The 18,262-nt window shown below is 40.8% G+C and overlaps 1 protein-coding gene across 3 annotated transcripts in view; it reads left to right on the forward strand.

The window, feature by feature from the left end:
- dmd (dystrophin) overlaps nucleotides 1-18,262 on the forward strand; it is a 198,804-nt gene that overhangs the window by 111,291 nt on the left and 69,251 nt on the right. For all 3 annotated transcript variants that reach the window (XM_041032423.1, XM_041032420.1, XM_041032421.1), the window contains 10 exons: nucleotides 862-985; nucleotides 2,143-2,221; nucleotides 4,238-4,350; nucleotides 5,229-5,357; nucleotides 8,692-8,884; nucleotides 12,231-12,376; nucleotides 16,214-16,314; nucleotides 17,002-17,113; nucleotides 17,731-17,844; nucleotides 18,082-18,237. In XM_041032423.1, coding sequence (XP_040888357.1) covers nucleotides 862-985; nucleotides 2,143-2,221; nucleotides 4,238-4,350; nucleotides 5,229-5,357; nucleotides 8,692-8,884; nucleotides 12,231-12,376; nucleotides 16,214-16,314; nucleotides 17,002-17,113; nucleotides 17,731-17,844; nucleotides 18,082-18,237 — 1,267 coding nt within the window. The remainder of the gene's footprint in view (nucleotides 1-861; nucleotides 986-2,142; nucleotides 2,222-4,237; nucleotides 4,351-5,228; nucleotides 5,358-8,691; nucleotides 8,885-12,230; nucleotides 12,377-16,213; nucleotides 16,315-17,001; nucleotides 17,114-17,730; nucleotides 17,845-18,081; nucleotides 18,238-18,262) is intronic.

Genomic DNA, 18,262 nt, shown 5'->3' on the forward strand with positions numbered 1-18,262 from the left:
AGTATAGTAGTATTTACTCAAGCGTGGTCCTTCTGTAGACAATTAAAATACCTGTACTTTAAACACTTTGACTCAGTTTCAGATGGCGTTTAAAGTAGTCGCACAAACATCCCACAACATTTTCGGGACATTACTTTTAACTTTGATGCTGTAATTTCTCTGATGGTGGCCTTTATTTAAGGCTTACTAAGGTAGGCTTTTAATTTGAAAAAAAAAAAAAACATTATACAGTGTTTTGTTGAAAGTAGCTTAACATCACTTAAGTGTGTGTGAGCATGTGGGAGCAGCACTGTTTCCTGCCACCAGTTTCAGGCTGTTCCATTGGTTAACAAATGGCAGCAGTAGCAGGCCAACAAAAGGCAGAGGGAAAAAAAAACACAACCACCAAACACAGGTGTAAACAATACAGGTTTCAAAATACTTTTGACATGTTTGTTAGACCTCAAGGATACACACAGTGGGTGAGAAACACAGACCGTAAACATACATTTTGTAGGTTTACAAGAAAACTCCACAGGGCACCTGATATTTTTTATATGGTACACTGCTAAGTAAAAGCTCTGAATGCTTCCTCCACCACTGATGTTATGCTAATGATTTTCAAAGTGCATTTTTAAGTTCCTATATTTGAATATAATTTCCATTTCCCCAGTTGTTAATAATTTACACAGATTATACTGTAGGTCAGTATAATCTGTGTACTAAATGGCCATGTGCAATCTGCATATTAAGTGCTAACAAGAACAGTGAAAGATCCAACTGAAAATGGAGTTTTTATTTAAAATTGCAGCAGCACATATTTTTGTGCTTAACAATGTCAGCATAACACCGCTGAGTGCATGTATGTGGCTGTGTTATCAGGTTTGACGTGGACTTCACAGAGGTCCACAGCTACATGACCCGCGGTGAGGCCATCCTACAGAGCCCCGAATTCTCCGTGTCACGCAAAGATGGCAGCATTCAGGAGCTGTATGATAAAGTGCAGGTAAAACACACCGCGTGTGTGTTTGTGTGTGTGTGTGAAAGAGACAGTGTGACGCTCGCAGAGCTTAATCTGCCGAGACCTGTGATGCTGAAATAACAAGGTTCCATCGCACAGTTAGGTCAGGAATGATTTTTACCTTCCATATAGCAGTCATACCTTTGAGGACAGTCTCCACTGTTATGATGCAGACTGGACAGTGACATGCAGCAAAATGTCCACTCAGAGTGTGTAGTTTTATACAACAGCTGCCTGCTGTAAAAACGAAAACACACAACATAACCACAGGAAACAGGAACAACAGAATCTTTGGAAAGATTCTGTTCCATTATCCTGTAATTATCTCTTGTGGCCACAGTTCAGGTAAACCTACATAGGCTAGAGTTAATCCACCGACATCTCAACCTTTGCATCTAACTCTTGCCAAGAGAGTAAGTGTACTTCCCAAAATGTCCAACTCACTTATGTAGTTTTTACAATATTATAGCTTATGGCTTTGCACTATTAGAAATTTCTGTGGCTTCTGAAATGTTGGGAAAAGTTTTTTTACACTGAAGAAACTGAGCCAAACATGTTGAGTTTAACTTTTGTGTGGAATCTGTTGACATATCAGAATTAAGCCAACTTAATGAGTAACAATTACAAATAAAAGCTAATATTAAAATACAGTTTTTCATTGATGGACAAACACATTTAGATTTATGATAGAAGAACAGATGGAAATCATGTAGAATTTAAACACAACTAATTCTTCCAGAATAAATAACTTGTTGCATTAACATATCTATAATTAGATAAAGTAACTTACCATATTCCCATCCAGTCATCGTACAGTTGTAAGCAAATCCAGTTATTTAATTTTTCCAGTGCACATAGAATAAACTTTGTCCCACTGGTTTAAAACAATCAGTGACCTTTTTGTGTGTCCAAAAAATGACCAGACACGCTCAGGTTGTCCTAAATGTCACAGCACAACAAGATCAGAGGCCGATGAAAGCTACAGGACCAGTTACTGCGTGGAAGTAATACCAGTAATACTCTCGGCCTGTTATTCATTTTCTGTGTCTGCTTCTCTCTTTCAGTCTCTTGTCCTTTAACTCCCTATTTCTCCCTCTGCCCCGACCACTCTCTCTCCCTAACTCCCTTTCTCCTTGCATTAGGCGATAGAAAGAGAGCGGCCGGAGAAGTACCGAAAGCTTCAAGAGGCGACACGCACAGCGCAGACACTGGTTGAGCAGGGTAATGTCTACACTCACACGCACGCTCCCTCGTTCATTCACATGCATACACACACACACACACGCATGCACACCCTGTCTGTCCCCATGGCAACGCCTCCACCTGGCCCACCCTTTCTCCTTGTCTCCATAGAAACGCTGATAGAGAGAGGAACAGACCGAAAGAGAGAGGGAGAGAGATGTTGCTTTTCTTCTGCCCTCTCCTCTGTCCTTGTGCAATTGTTTGGGCTTCTGAAAGCACAGAAACACTCCATTTATACTTTTTTCATTCGTGCTGCTGCTCTAATCTTCAGCCAAACAAAACATGCCTGAGCATTCCTTAACTTGCTGAGCAGGGCTGTGTGTGTGTGTGTGTGTGTGTGTGTGTGTGTGTGGAAGTGGAGAGAGGAAAAAAACTTCTTCTGGATGCAAATAATAATATTGTGTTTAAACCCTGGAAAATCTTAGTAAAGGTTATTAACAAAACTCTACAGACACAACATCATTATAAGCAGTAAACATTTGCAGGTACCATCATAAATAAATCACAAGTTAGGAAGTTATTTTTTCTTAATGCAAACTAAAACCCCATGAAAAGGCATAAACCAACGTCTTCCTCGAGCTCTCAAAGTTTCTAGCTTCTTTTAAAAGTAGCTTCTTTTGAATTATAAATTGATCACATTAGAGTTAATTTCAGATTTTAATATGATGCAAGCTTTTTAACCATTTTGCCACAGGTGTTTTGAAGCTGAGAAATATAGTTCTTTCCACTAACTAGGAGGTGTATCGGCTGCCAGAAATAAGTTCACACATTTTTTTTTTTCCTTTGGGTGCTCGTAATTATTGTCTGAACCATATGTCGTTAATGTGGTGTAAGTTCTTCTAACTTCCATCACCCTCACCATCATCCCTTGCACTAACCAGTCTGTTCACTGAATACACAGAGAAACAGACACAGAAGCACATTTTCAACCCTCCATCAAAGTCCACTAAGACAGTAAACATGTCAACCCCTCCAAATGTCAGTAGTGTGCTGGCAAACAATACACTAACAGGAGGAAATGGTACATTTGTAGCTCAAGTAAGTATTACCAGCAGCAGGGTGATGTATGTGAGACTGAGTCAAAATAAACTTCAGTGTGTGAGTTCATGGTAATGAAGGAACTTGTCATCCAATGCAACAGTGTGGCTCATAGATGTGTTTTTAATAGTTTTTGCACAATAGAGCTCTATGGCACAGAGGAATTAGATATATCAGGCTCTGAATGCAGTTGGTAGTGGGATACATTCATTGTTGCTTTGGGTCTGCACATGGGATTTGTTGCTAAGAAGAAGAAATATAATTGTTGTAAGCAGTACTCTGTGTCTTCAACCTCAACCCTCCTTCAGTTTCAGAGTTATATATAATGGCACTAATCTAACATTAAGCTTATGCAACTATATTTATAGTAACCTATAGTCCAAAGTAGCATTGTCCTGAATGTTTGACATGCAAATGTAAATGGAACATAATGGAGGTACGATTACCAGAGGAAAAAGCAATCTGGAGCCCGGATGAGAAATGTGAGCCAGGACGCTGCCTTTTCCAGGTCCCATTATCATCCTGCCGATGGGGTTCACTTTGCCCTTTTTTAGAGTCAAGAGTATGAATCCATCTTTTTTTTTGCAACTTTAGCATTGACTTTTCCCTCCTGGAACCTCGTGGAGTTTTTTTCATTTTCCGAGCGCTGGAGTTTTACGTGCTCTTTTAAATTGGTCATTTACATCAAACGAATGTTAGTCAGTGGTGAGTGTGAATGCGCAGTGAGACGTGTGTGTCCGTGTCCCTGTGTTCAGATAAACAGTTTCGGAGCTCTCATTTTGTGCAGAACATTAATGGCTCGTCTCACGTCCCCTACAGATGACACTTCAGCAGATTCTGTGTGCATGGAGTGTGTGTATCTGTCCTCTACAAAGAGACCACATGTGAACTGTGAAGCATGTATCTCTGAATATATGTGAGTGTGTGTGTTAGCCCCATCTCTGTCTTGTCCCCCAGAGGGGACTCGTGCTGAAGACATTGCCCAGGCAGCGGAGCAGCTTAACCAGCGCTGGGTGGGATTCTGTGCCCTGTTGGCAGAGAGACTGGCGTGGCTGGCTTACCAGACAAAGGTACACACAGATACCTTCATGTCTACCCTGCATCACCTTGCTAGAATATTTTCTTATGACAGTGTGCAACAGTTGCCGACCAAAATTCCAAATGTGAATTCTGTAATGAATTTTAAACACCTCGTCTTTCTCAAATACATTCCTCCAAAGAGAAAGAAGAATTTGATGAGATGGTTCTTAAAATTTCAGCACTGTACCTATATCACTCAGAATAAAAGAAGCCAATGGTTTTAGACTAGTTACTATGCCGAGAAATATTGAACTTAGAATAAACATTAAATAAAATAAAATATAATTAAATCAAATTTAGTATATAAATTGTTTAAATGCATTTCATTTTAAATGCATATTTCACCGTGTTGAAAAATGAAATTAGCTTACATTTAACATTTACAAAAGAAAAAAAAAAAACTGCTGGAGAAATCATAAGTTTTCTCTGTCTTGTTTTCTTCATGGATTCCAGGGATGAGAAAACCTTGTGGTATCCCTGGCCCCTTCTTGAGGCACCTCAGGGTGCCCTACATAGAAATGACTCTTTAAATAATTTCTTTTGATTAGCTCTGCAGAAACCCTGTACTATATTTTTTTGGTTTGTGTGCACAGCCCGGTTGTAAAAGTATTGCTTCTACCATACTTTTTGTTTTGTTGTTTTAAACAACAAGACTGGTTACTGAGTAAGAATCTGAGTGCGATGACTCAGTCTCAGTGTAGTACAGGTGGGGACAGAGTTTGGTCGTGCAGCTCTGATGCAAACTAGAATAAAGTTTGTGAAACAAGACAGATGTTGTGTGGGTGTTTGCTTGTGTCTTTGTGGGATTTGAACTGAGGCTTCTTTTTCTACCCTTTGACCAAAATGTGCTTTTGTGTGTGTCCTTCAGGTTCTGGCCTTCTACAGCTTGTACGAACAGTGTGAGCAGGCAGTGGACAGCAGTGAGAACTGGCTCAAGGTCCAGGCTCCTCCAGCATCTGAACCAGAACCGCTCAAAGTACAACTGGACCGATGTCGGGTGAGTGAAATAACGTGTGTTTGATTCCAAACTTTCTCCAGGATGATCCAGCATTCACTGCTCAGGCCTTCACTGTCAAACATTACATAAGCACACTTTATGCACAATACTTCTTTTCATAAACACACATATGAACACTATGTTATCTCTAAAGTTTTAATGTCACTTTCATGTTTTGTTGTCCTGTACTTGTTTAAGTCAATTTGTTGTTGCTTTCATATTTTTGTTGTTTTTTTCTGTCTCTTTTCACGCATCTGTTTCTCACAGCACTTTTCTGTAAGTATTTTTTGTTATTAATTTATTCATTCCAGCAGAATCAGTCAGAATGATTCTGTGTCTGTTGTTTTTATTTATTTATTTAACAACTTTTACAACACTTAAACCTGTTTTTGTCTACATTATAAACTTTGGACAGAGCCAGGCTAGCTTTTTCTGTCAGCCAGCTCTAGCCTCATACAGTACAAACATCAGAGAGGTATCAGTCTCCTCAGCTTACTCTCAGAAAGAAAGGGGATTAATCTTATTTCCCAAAATGCCCAGCTGTTGCTTTAAGCCAGATGTGTTCAAACTGTGAGGCTTCCCCTGGGGGATGTAACAGAGTTGAAGGGGAGGCACAGAGGGAGAGATGTGAGGCAAAGGTACAGTGTGAGGTGAATTTGAGTCAAAAATCTTAACACCTGAGTGTGGTACACATGTTTTTACAGTCAGGGTGACTAACACTTTTTGAGGATATCATTATTTCCAATGTCCATTGCTAATAAATGTCTATAAACATCCATAAAAGATTCATTATATATCTAGAACCTGCCTGAGAATAACTATGTTTTTATGTTTCCTTAAGAATCAAAGGAAAATTTGGCATTTTGGGAGGAGGAACATAGTTGTGCTCATAGTGTGAGACTTTGAAAACCTCTGCTTTAAACCCAGTGTGTCTATAAATGATTGGGCGGCTTAAACAGCAGTCAGAGTGACTGGTAAACACACACAGTCACTCACACACACACACACACACACACATACACACTCACACACACACACAGGTTCATTTTGATAACAACTAAACAACAGAAGAAAAGTGACAGGCAGCTGAAGAACAAACTTCAAAAGGGAGAGATGAGAGGAGGTGAGGCATAATTAAAGTGAAAGAGAGGACATAAAGACAGAGGGAATTATAAGTAAATCCCACAGACATGAGAGGAGATGGAGAGATTTCAAAGTAAGAGAGAAATAAGAAAGGAGCAGGACAAGGGACGAAGGAAAAGAGACGCTAACAGATGAGTTTGGGGAAAAAAAGACATGGACGATTTTTTCTTTGAAGACATGTCTTGCTCCCGCTGCAGACAAATTCACACAAACAAGGTTTCCCTCAGAAGTGCGCCTACACATACATAGACACAAACAGGAGGACGCACATTTGCTCCCACACATAAATACTGTCTGAGTTCCTATCTTTATCGAAAACAGGAAAGACTTCAGAGAAAATGAAATATTTACTGAAACTTTCAAAACAACCTTCCCGCCAGCAAATCATGAGTCCAGCTGCCAGCTTATGAAAATATATTCTGTCGAGGTTATAAATGCTTGTGTTTTTCAACGTTATTCATAAATAATGTGTCTCTTAGCTCTAGGCTGGGAGTATTAACTTACTTGGCGTTCCAGGGGGATAAGACTGAGCTGCGTTCAAAGCCCTCATCCAAGGACAGTGAATATTAACCTGCCAAACCTGCTAACCACCCACAACTCACCTGGACTGATCCTCCTCAGGTTTTTACATGATATAAATAAGACTAGTTAGAAATGAGGATGGGTTTAAAGGACGGGGTTTGGTGGTATTCTAGATTGTTGTTATTGGCACCAAATCCCATGAAAAGACCAGACTAAAGACAATAATGAACGTATGTAGACAAACTAACATACTGTTGGCTTGGTCTTGTCATTGGATTTGGATGGATTGGATAGAATATCATATTTGATTTAAAGGAATAGTTTGATATTTTGGGAAATAAGCTTATTCCATTTCTTGATGAGAATTAGATGAGAAGATTGATACCTGGATACCACTCTAATTCTAATCCTAATCTTCATATGGTTAATATGAAGCTGCAGTTTAGCTTGGTTGAGCATAAAGACTTAATGAGCAGGGCGGAAAAAAATCCACCTAACATCTCTAAATTTGACAAATGAACACAGACAGAAACATAAAAACAACAGTTTGTGTATTTTTTTCTTTCATGTTTGAACATTTCAGCTTCCGCTTCACACAAAGCAGTGTGTCCTTATCTTTAACATATTTAACTTGAGTTGTTTTGTCTGGAAGCCAAGGGACCTCGAAGGTGAACTGACACTTTTGAATCTGAAATAAGTTGATGAAGGGTCACGGTATCAGCAGTACACATGGCTGGTACCTACAGAATCAGTGCCGCTCCCGTTTAATCAGGCCCACCTCTCCGTCTGTTAGTGATACCACCACTCTGTGTCATTGTTATCCAAGGCTGATAGTGTTTAACGTTGCAGCTGTCAGATAAGGCTTCCGTCTTTCTTCACACCTGGTTTTAGAGACATGACGGAGGTGAGGTGTTTGTGGGGATTAACCCACATCAGTCTTTGAAAACAAAGGCGAGGCTTCTGGAGGCCATTCAAACACCTTTTTTTCCACACTTTTTATGTTGGTTGACTGACTCAGCATGTCTACAAGAAGCATACCTAATATTAAGATACGGTGCTACATACACTACACCCACCACCTCCGCATTTAAATCGAGCCATGAAAGCAACAAGCTGAGCGAACTTTCTGAGTACAGAATCAGTGAACTGAACTAAATCAGTTAAAACACTGCCACTGCTATCACTATAAACTCTATGTTCCACGTTAGATGCATACTTTTACTGTGGTAGTGAACACAAGCAGCTGTGGAGAAGTATTGAACCATGGATTTAACTGCACACTGTTCTTCTCTCTTCCTCTCTCCTAATGATAAAGCAGTGATTTCCCCTGTTCTGTCTGAACAGTTTGAAGTTCAGGAGAAATAGTTTCACAGCTGCATTTCTGCTTTTGCTGAGCTAAGTCTAATTTCCTGCTTGGCTTCCTATTCATTAGCAGTTGGAACTATATTTAAACATTTCTGTAAAACAGAACTGATTAAGCAGAAGGCAAATGGAGTGGAACTTTAAATATGAAAACACAATACTTTCCTTTCACTTTTTTTTTTTTTTAATCCAAATCTCTTTGGCAACAAGGGAGCTGCTGGTTGATGTGGTCGACTAACCACATGTTCATCAGTGATGTGACCCCCCCTCTACCCCCCTCCTCAACTCTCCCTCTTTGTCTTGTCAGGAGGAGGTGGCCCGCCTGGCCTCCCTGCAGCCTCAGGTGGACCAGCTGGAGAAGAAGCTGAAGGAGCTGAAGGAGGAAAAGGAAGGGGAGGAGGACCCCTCGGCTTTCCTGGACGCCGACATCAGCGCCTTCAAGGAACGCTACGAAAAGGTCCTGGAGAATCTGAGGGCCAGAGAGAGGCAGCTACAGCTAGGTGAGAGAGATGAGAGATGCTGATTCACTGCAAGCACTTAATCCCAGCAACTCATTTAGTGAGGACCATGGGAGCTGACCATGTTTACTTCACCTTGTGACCCCTGTTTTTGTTTGGGTGCCCTCAATTTCAGTGTTTGTTGGGTGACTGTTTTCCAGTTCTCTCTCATTAATTGAAGTCAGATATTAACACTCAAAATGTCTCTGTTATATAATGCAATACATTTATTAAAATTTTATTTAAAATGATGTAAGAGAATTAAAACACACATGATTCAATGTACCATTTCCATCCTAAAAATATATATTTTTATGTTAGGGCAGGAAAGACCTGCACTTGGTCCACACTGGTCCGTACGTGTCCAGTGGTGGTGAAATGTCTTCGTTTTTACGTGCAGTGAAATCGGCTAGTCCAGACAAATTACCCGCTGCTGAGGACAAGGCGCCTTTAGTGAGATACAGACTGATGACATGAAAGACGGTGAAGACAACATGGCAGTTGTTTCCGTTGTGATTAAGCAAGCAACCCAACACGCCCAGACAAGTGGAGGGAATTATCCAATCAGAAGGTGTCGCCAAGTGCTGATAAGGGGATGTGGTCCAGGCTAAAAACAGATGTATTTAAAAGCTGCAACACAAAGGTGGAAGTGAACACAACGCTTCCTCCATAATAGTGCAATATACTAAGATTGGTTCAGTAATGGGGTCGAACTCTCAAACTGTCCTATTCTATTTCCAGTTTCATTGTGGATCTGAGTCTCTTCAACCTTATTGAAATTGACTTTTAATTTAATTCTAATATTGAAATATTACTAATAATATGATGGTGCATTTTTAATCAACAGCAGCACTTTAGAGGTGCAGTTCACCCACAAAATGTCACTGAATTAGACAAAGAAAAATTGTTTTTGAAACCCAAAGCAGCCTCTGTGTGCACCTACTGACACCTGGGGTCACGCTGTTAATTTAAACTCCTGGCTGCTGTTCTTATTTTGTGTTGTTTTGGTGTATCACTCACTCACAGTGCTGTGCAGTCTTCACAGCACAGTCCTGTATCAAAACATCTGGCTTTATAGCTTAAAACTCCTAATTAAAAAAAAAAATGTTTGGATCGGATTCTGTCTCAGTCCTGGGGGTCGGTTGTTGTTCTGGTTCCAGTTCTGATCATGTAATGATAGGATCCGGGGGCCCTCTCGCAGCACTGGGACTGGCTCTTTTCTGAGATTGATGTGGAGTTCCAGTTTATAAATCTTTTCAAAACCAAGAAATCATCTTTTTTTCCCTCCACCTTGTTTGAGTTCCCACTTCTGTGTGGGACTCTGGATTCAGCACTTTAGAGGATATCAGTGACTGTTCAGTCAGCCATGGCAGCCTGCTGTAAGCCCACACACACTGGATCAGACAGATTTTGGTGTGGCAAATGTCTCAACCCACAGCAGCAGAAACAACCACAACAACATTCAGCATAGAATGACTGCATTGAGCATATAGCAGTGTCTCAGTGTGGGTAGATACAGGAATGAAGACAGTACTGTCTCCATATGATCTGCTCTCCAGCTAAGACCATAAGGAATTTAAGCATTTGTAACTATGAACAGCTTCAGAACTGAGAAACAGCTAAATACATCTTCATGAGACATAAATACATGCAGAGGCAGTGTAAGGAGTTGAATGGATGCAGCTTTGCACATAGAGGCGGAGCATTATTTGTTCCATTGGGCATCTGGAACATCCACACAGCATCATAATGCAGCATTGATTTCCTATGAGAAAAGGTCTGCCATTGAAAGCACACGATCATCCCGTGTTTGATTAAAGCAAAGCAGCTCATTATCAACAAAGGATACTTTAACATTGTGGGGAAATTTGCTTTGGTCTGTTTGCTTTCTTCTCAAGACTGAGATGAGAAGATTGATACCTGTGTTTGGTTGGCATGGCAGCGTGTGCAGATGCAGCAGCCTCTCGCGGGCCGAATATTTAATTACTTTGATAAAATAAAATAAAGTAATAAAACGAGGAGTAATACTCTCCACCGTGACATTTTGATTTATCCCAGGTTCTTAAGAGAAGGCCCCTTTCAGAGCTGTGAGTGTTATATTGTCTCTATTTTTAGAGCTGGTTTACAAGTTGAGTCAGTTGATGGGACGTCACTCCGACTCATGTGTGACGTACCATCAGCGCTCACCCATGTGGTCTCACCATTTCACCTGTCTTCATATGACTAACTAGTGAGAACCTCAGTAAATGAGAATCCAATTTGAGGTGCTACTCTCACTGTGTGTGTACGCTCTCTGCGTCTTTCTCTGTGAAAACAACCACAATGAGACGTAATGAGAGAGACAAAAGAAGCTGAAAGCTGCAGCACATCAAGGCAAGGAAGACTAAATCACACAGATGTGTCGTGACAAAACAAGAGCAGATAGCTATTTGTATCAGTGAGGGAGAGTTTGGTGGAAAGAAATAAGAAAACAAAAAATACAGCCACTGAGAAAATGACACTGAGGGGAAAAGGCACCGACAGAGAAAAATACAGGGAGTGGGGAAGAAAGGAAAGAGAAGGAGAGTCAGCTGGAGAATGATAAGAGGAAGAGAGAAAGATGCTGACACCCAAGCAGACGAACTATGCTTGTTTTCTCACTTGTTTCTTCCCTTGTGCCACACACTGCGCTTTTCTCATCCACGCCAGGGGTGAGATATGTAACTCACACACACACACACACACAAACACACATGAATGAGTATAGGCCTGTGTGAAGACGCACACAGATTACTGTGCCGAATTCCTGAGGACGCCAGTGGTAGCATATAGAAAAGATTTCTTCTGAAAGGAATGCACTGGTGATTTGAAAAATAAAAGTCAGAAGTCAGACGTATTCAAAATGAAGAACATTTGCATATCAACATTGAATTTTTGGGTATTTCACATTTAAAATTCAAGTTTTTATGAACAGAGGTTACAAAGTACATTACTACAGAGAACCAAAACAGGCAACCACAATAGTATAATGCAATACCAAAAAACAGTGTCTACAAGTACACTACTCTCTGCTGCTCTTTGAGGCTGTACTTGACATCAGCATGTCAGTGTTGTCATGTTAGCATGCCGATGTTCAGCAGGCATGATGTTTACCATGTTCGCCAAGCAAACATCTAGTAGATGTTGAGACTGGCAAAGTCGTTGTAGGGTTTGTGGGTTTATTTGTGAACATCTTTAAACATTTAAGTGGAAAGTGTTGCTCAGTGTGTAGATCTCGCCGTCTGCAGTTCTACAACAAGCACACATCACCTGACAGCCTGTCTGACAGTTCCCTCTCTTTCTCTCTCTCTCTCTCTCTCTCTCTCTCAAGTTTTGGAGAGCTTGCCCCCTGCGCGTTACAAGGAAACCATATCAACACTGTTGGCATGGTTACAACAATGCGAGGCCAAGCTGGTCATCCCATCCACGGCCGTTACAGAGTATCCTATTATGGAACAGAGACTGAAGGACGTTCAGGTAGACACACACGCACACACACACTCTGGTCTATAAATCAGTGATAAACTCCTGTTTTAATATCTGATCTGAAGTTTGTGTGCATATAGAAGTAATAACAGTTGAGGTTATTTGCTCTCAGAGCTTTATAAATGTTTGAAAATGTATTGTTGTGCTTTTGGTGGAAAGGTAAGATAACTGTGTAGGAGCAGTGCAAACACACCGTACAATGGACTGTTAACTGTATTGTAATGTCCATATCTATTCATACACTCAGCGAGCCCTTTATTAGCAACACCTTTACACCTGCTTCTGGGTGCAGGTAATCAGTCAGCCAATCACGTGGCAGCAGTGCATAAAATACTACAGATACAGGTCAGCAGCTTCAGCTAATGTTCACATCAAGCATCACAATGAGGGAAAAATGGGATCTGAGTGACTTTGACTTATCAGGGGTTAGATCATGTAGAATAGTGTAATGTTGGAGTTTGGTATAATAGCAGCTCATAATTTGTAATTATGCTGTTAGGTGGGGGTATATTATAATCCCACCATCCACGAGGAGTCAACTGATTGGTGGATTTGCTCTGTGTTACTGTGCCTGCTCTTGACAACACTGCTGCTGCTCGGCTCTATTTACAAATTCCCATAAAGTGGTAAAATGGAGCTGGCTCTATAATCCTGTTAGGCTGTATAACACTGTAATCAGTTTTTACTACAAGTAGTAAAAGTTATATTGCCACAGGCGATGCCAAACTGCCAAAGCAGCACGCCTTTAAAGGATGCTTTCTGCTGCTCTTTGAGGTAGGAGACAGATAAAGAGGGGAGAGAAAACAGATGACATGCCCCATTAACCAAGAATCTGATTCATACCCACAACCTAGTGAGTAAATAGTGTGCATCTGATACACCAGGACATCCCCAAATTACTGTCGTAAACATAAAATCCCTGTAGAACGAATCATTAAGTAAGCTGGATTGTGCTTCTAAAAGAAGAGGTCATTTTCAACTAAGTTTGGTTGAGACATAAGTGTTTTTTGGGTTGCCCTTTACCATATATTACGATTTACTCTATATATTTTCATCACGTGTTGAAATGAACAGTAAAAAAGCAGTGTTCCAAGTTAAATGACTTGCATGAGCATCTAATAAAGAAGTAGGAGGTATGACAGACAAATAAAGATAAAATGAGGCTTAATCTAATTTATTCTATACATTTCTATACATTTTTTGGATAGACGTGTATAGAACAGTTCAGAAATTGTAGATTAAAAAATAAAATAATCAATACATGTGACCTATTTTACTCTTCACTTCTACAACTCTGCCTTCACATTTCATCAAAAGATTGTAGATCAGGTAGTGTGTGTAGTAGATATATGTAGAGATATAGATAACAACAGATACTGATTTCTGTATAAAGTATGTAAAATCACAGCTTACTGTACATTGATAGCTCACAGTAGTTTTCTGTTCTGTATCATTTAAACTGCAGTCTTCATATGAAGCAGCAGCACTAACTTAAAGCCAGATCAGACTCTTAGAAACCTAAAAACAACAAGCAAGAATTTCAATTTCAGTCAAAGTCAGTGATTTTGTGAAGCTTGCCTTGCATCTGCTTAACATGCAGAGAGCAGGCCAGAGCTGGTCTGCTGCTGCTGTGTGTGTGTGTGTGTGTGTGTGTGTGTGTGTGTGTGTGTGTGTGTGTGTGTACAATTATGAGCGGTGGGCGAGCAAAATCCCAGCGGAGCAAATCAGTGTCTGTGTTTATCACAATACAGATACCTACAGATACACACACATACACACACTCACCAGTGCTGTGTGTGTGTGTGTGTGCCAGTTTGCATACAATACAGAGGTGAATGCATTCACACACACACAAACAAACATAAATGTTTCTCATCGTCTCAATGTTAATACATATTTTCAGTCAAAATAATTCAAGGTCTATTGTTTTTTATTTTTTATTATTACTTTGTTGTTGTTTTTGAAGTGTAGATTTTTATCTTGAACTTAAGTCAAGGTCACAAAAGAATAGAGGAACGCGTGTGTGTGTGTGTGTGCTCAGCCCTCTTTATACTTGATAATGGTCTTGTAGCATAGCAGGGAGATCAAGCCTTGTAGCCTGAGATTAATTAAAGTTGATTGTAGATAATAATTAGAAAGTCATTCTGCATACTGATAAGCCGTCATTAATTTTCAGCACAACTGTTTCCCCTCTCGTCGCTCCGAGAGACAGGACTTCTGCATGTGTGTGTGTGCGCACGTATGTGTATGTGGTCAGAAGCATTTCAGGCTTTTTTTTTTTTTTTTTCTTGATTAAAATAAATGAGAGCTCCTGCCAGGCGGGATCTTAGTTTGAGTCCTGACATCCCCAACTCTAGCAGGTCGTAAAACAGCCCTGATTGGTTGAGATAAACGGCAGCTTGAACAGAGATGATTATTAATATCATCTACAGCTACTGGTAGAAGCTATTAAAGACCTGATTGCAGGATATAATGACTACCCGTGATTTTAGTGTAATTACATCCTATGATGGATTTGTGATTTTGCGGTCGTGAGAGGGAAGTAAGAGATGGGCTATGTAGACAAAATATTAAAGCCTGAAATTAATGATTATTGTCATTATTCGTTCATTCGCCAATTATTTTCTTGATCGTTTGGTTCATAAAGCATGGGGAAAAAAGACAGAGCAGTTCCTGTCTTTATTTCTTACAGCCCAAAATGACTTCATAGTCCACAACCCGAAGACATTCAGTTTACTATGATGTAAAATCCTCACACTTAAAAGGTTTTAGAAGTCTGTCAGTGAGGGCATCAGCTCAAACTGTACAGGTTAGTGCTTAAATAATATAGCAATATACCACCTCATGGTAGTTTCTATACATAAGCAAATTACCCAAGGAAGACTGTCTGGTCCAAACAGGTCACAGAGATCATTCAGCTGTTTTGCATTGTTATATATATCACCTCTTCACCTTTTGTTTGGATTTTTGCTCTAATAAAGTAGCTCAGTCGCCTCAGAATGAACCAGGGAACGAGTTTGTTTGACTTAGTTATACAAAGTGTCAGAGGTCTGTGAGTCCTTTGCTCTCATTTAGAGAGAAGAAGCAGAAAGAAAAGAGAAAAAAAAAGCACAAAACTTTGAGCAGAGACACTCCCTCATACCTCCCTGCTTGGGATTCAGCGTGGCAGCAGAAAGATTGAGGGTAAAGCCATGGCAACCGACGGATGTTCTGTCCAGGGGGCTGTGTTTCAACTAAGCAAAACTAAGCCTCTGAGCCACCTCGGTGTGAACACGGGCTTTCTTCCCCAAAACCTTCCACTGCTGCCCACCTAAAGGTCGCCCTCACATATCCACTTGTAATTCATCCTGCACGACAGGGTGAGCAAAATCAAACAGATTTCACAACAAAAGCACACAACTAACACACTTCCTGCGTCATTCTGTGACCCTGTCTTGCAGAAGGTCCCCATGTCACATTTTTAGTTTTAATACTTTAATTATTCTTTCTTATATCAAACTGTCTCAGACTAAGTGACACACAGAAAACTAGTGGCCAGTGAGTGTAATTCCAGCAGAGGAGGATTGATCCCTTGGAAACTTGGAGCTGAAAAGAGAAAACACACTCTAATCAAGTGTCCCAGCAGGTCGTGACAGTGTGACACAGAGCGTGAACAAATACCATGACCCTGAAACTGGACCAACCAAATGGAGTCCAGCTATGATTATATTATTTACACGTGTGCTTTTCCCTACAGTCACACGTCAAAATGTCTTTGTCTCTGTGAAAAAAAGCCTGTATAAGCTTCAGCCTCTGATTCTGTCTCTCTCTCTCTCTCTTGTCCCCCAGGCCCTCCAGGTGGCTCTGGCTGAACACCAGGGGGAGGTGGACTACCTGACCTCAGCTGTGGAGCAGGTCTTCCAGAAAGCTCCGCCAGACATCAGCCAGAAGTGAGACATGAAAAACAATTAAGCAATGAGTAATCCCACGAATAACCTTTAAACTTTTAAAACAAGATGGGATTTTGATTAAGATTCCTGTACTGATCATTGCTTCTAGCCTCAGGGTCAAGATTTTCCATTGGACATAGACCCACTTAAAAAAACAGCCAGTGCATTCCGACCCAGGAGCTTGTTACTATGAGGACACTGTTTTACCTACTGTGCTGGCCCTCAGTTTTGTTCAACAAAATAAAAGCTGCTGGAGCAAATGTACAACTAGGGCTTAAAGCTTAGAGAGAGCAATTCTTTAAACCAATATGTAAAACATAATTTAAAACTTTGCAACAGCAGTGAGAGCTATCACTATCCCATACAGATTTTGGAAGGACCACTGCAGCCCACAGACCCGTGAGAAGCAGAGATCTTATTTCTAATAAGAGCTCAGTATCAGAAACATAGTGATTTGTCATGAAGGAGTATGAAAATGCATCTAAAGACATGTATTTGCAGAATTCTAGCAAAATGTAGGACAGACCTGCACACATACCTAATCATAAGGCCATTGTAACAGTTGGTTGGCTGATATTTAGGGCTCAGAATCACTTCAATAAAGGCACAAAAAATGGTCTGAACAGGAAGTCTGCTTCAGTAATGCGTCAGGAAAGAAACAACTCATGTCCTTCTGTGCTGCTGTAGGTATCGCATGGAGCTGGACGCCATCATGGCGCGTTGGAGGCGACTTGGCTCCACGCTGACAGACAACGCCCAGAGAATCCAGGAGCTCATGGCCAAACTGATGCAGTTTGAGGTGAGTCAGATGAGAGGGGAAGTAGATGAGACTCTTTTGGTGGGCACAGTGCTTACACTGGAGGAGGGGGTACCCATAACAACCACTCCTCTTATCTTAAATACTTAAAACAGCATATGCTGTATAACACTTTCACCAGGGCTCTCATCTTCAGTCAGGTGCTTTAGGTAGCAATGCAAATGTCTTTCCTTCATTACACCTTATCTACAAATAGGAGAAATATATTATACACTTGCCTGCACATGCAGAGTCAGTTTTGCTGAACAGCTACCCAACACCATACCTCTCACGACTCTTATGTTTTAGTGAAAAAGTCTCGTTGCAATGTCTTTGTACATCATCTGGGATGTAAAAAAACATCACAGCGCTGTGTCTCCGAGTTGTGTGAGTAACCTTGCCTCACACTGTTGTGTTGCCTTCTGTTTCCATCACCAGTCTCTACTTGCATCACAGTAAGTTTTGTGGTTTGGTCATTTTAGGTCCAATCAGCCTGCTACACTGCTCCTGCTGCACTCTGTGAGGCTTCTGGACTGATGCATGGGCTCATCGACTTTTAGGGGACAGCGCTAATTTTCACCATGGATTTTGTCCGTCTCTCTTTTGTCTTTTTACTCCAGAATGATGTAAAGACTTTAAAGAAGTGGATGGCAGATGTGGATGTCTTCCTGAACGAGGAATGGCCAGCGCTGGGAGACTCTGAAGCTCTGGAGAAGCAGTTAGAGCAGTGCACAGTGAGGAGAGCTTTCATACGGAGATTTCTGTAGACTAACCTCTCACTTTCATTGGCCTAGTTTAAACTGAGGGTGAATCACATTGTGTTTCTTATCAACTCACAGGAAACAGAGGATAAACAGATGTGTACTTCGCAAAGAAATTGTTTAATAAATTGAAAAATGCTGAGTCAAAGATTACTTATTACTTAGTCTGAAATGTGAACCTGTGTAACATCCTACACTTTGATTGGCCAGGCCCTGGTGAATGACATCCACACCATCCAGCCCAGTGTAAATGGCATCAATGAAGTGGGTCTGTATCTGAAGAAAGACGCCGAGCCGCCGTTTGCCATCCACATCCAGAAAGAACTGGATGAACTCAACGCCCAGTGGGAGAATGTGTGTAAACAGGTGTGTAATCTTACCCCAGAGCTGG

Source organism: Toxotes jaculatrix, chromosome 24, assembly GCF_017976425.1.
Source record: "Toxotes jaculatrix isolate fToxJac2 chromosome 24, fToxJac2.pri, whole genome shotgun sequence".
NCBI lineage: Eukaryota > Metazoa > Chordata > Actinopteri > Toxotidae > Toxotes > Toxotes jaculatrix.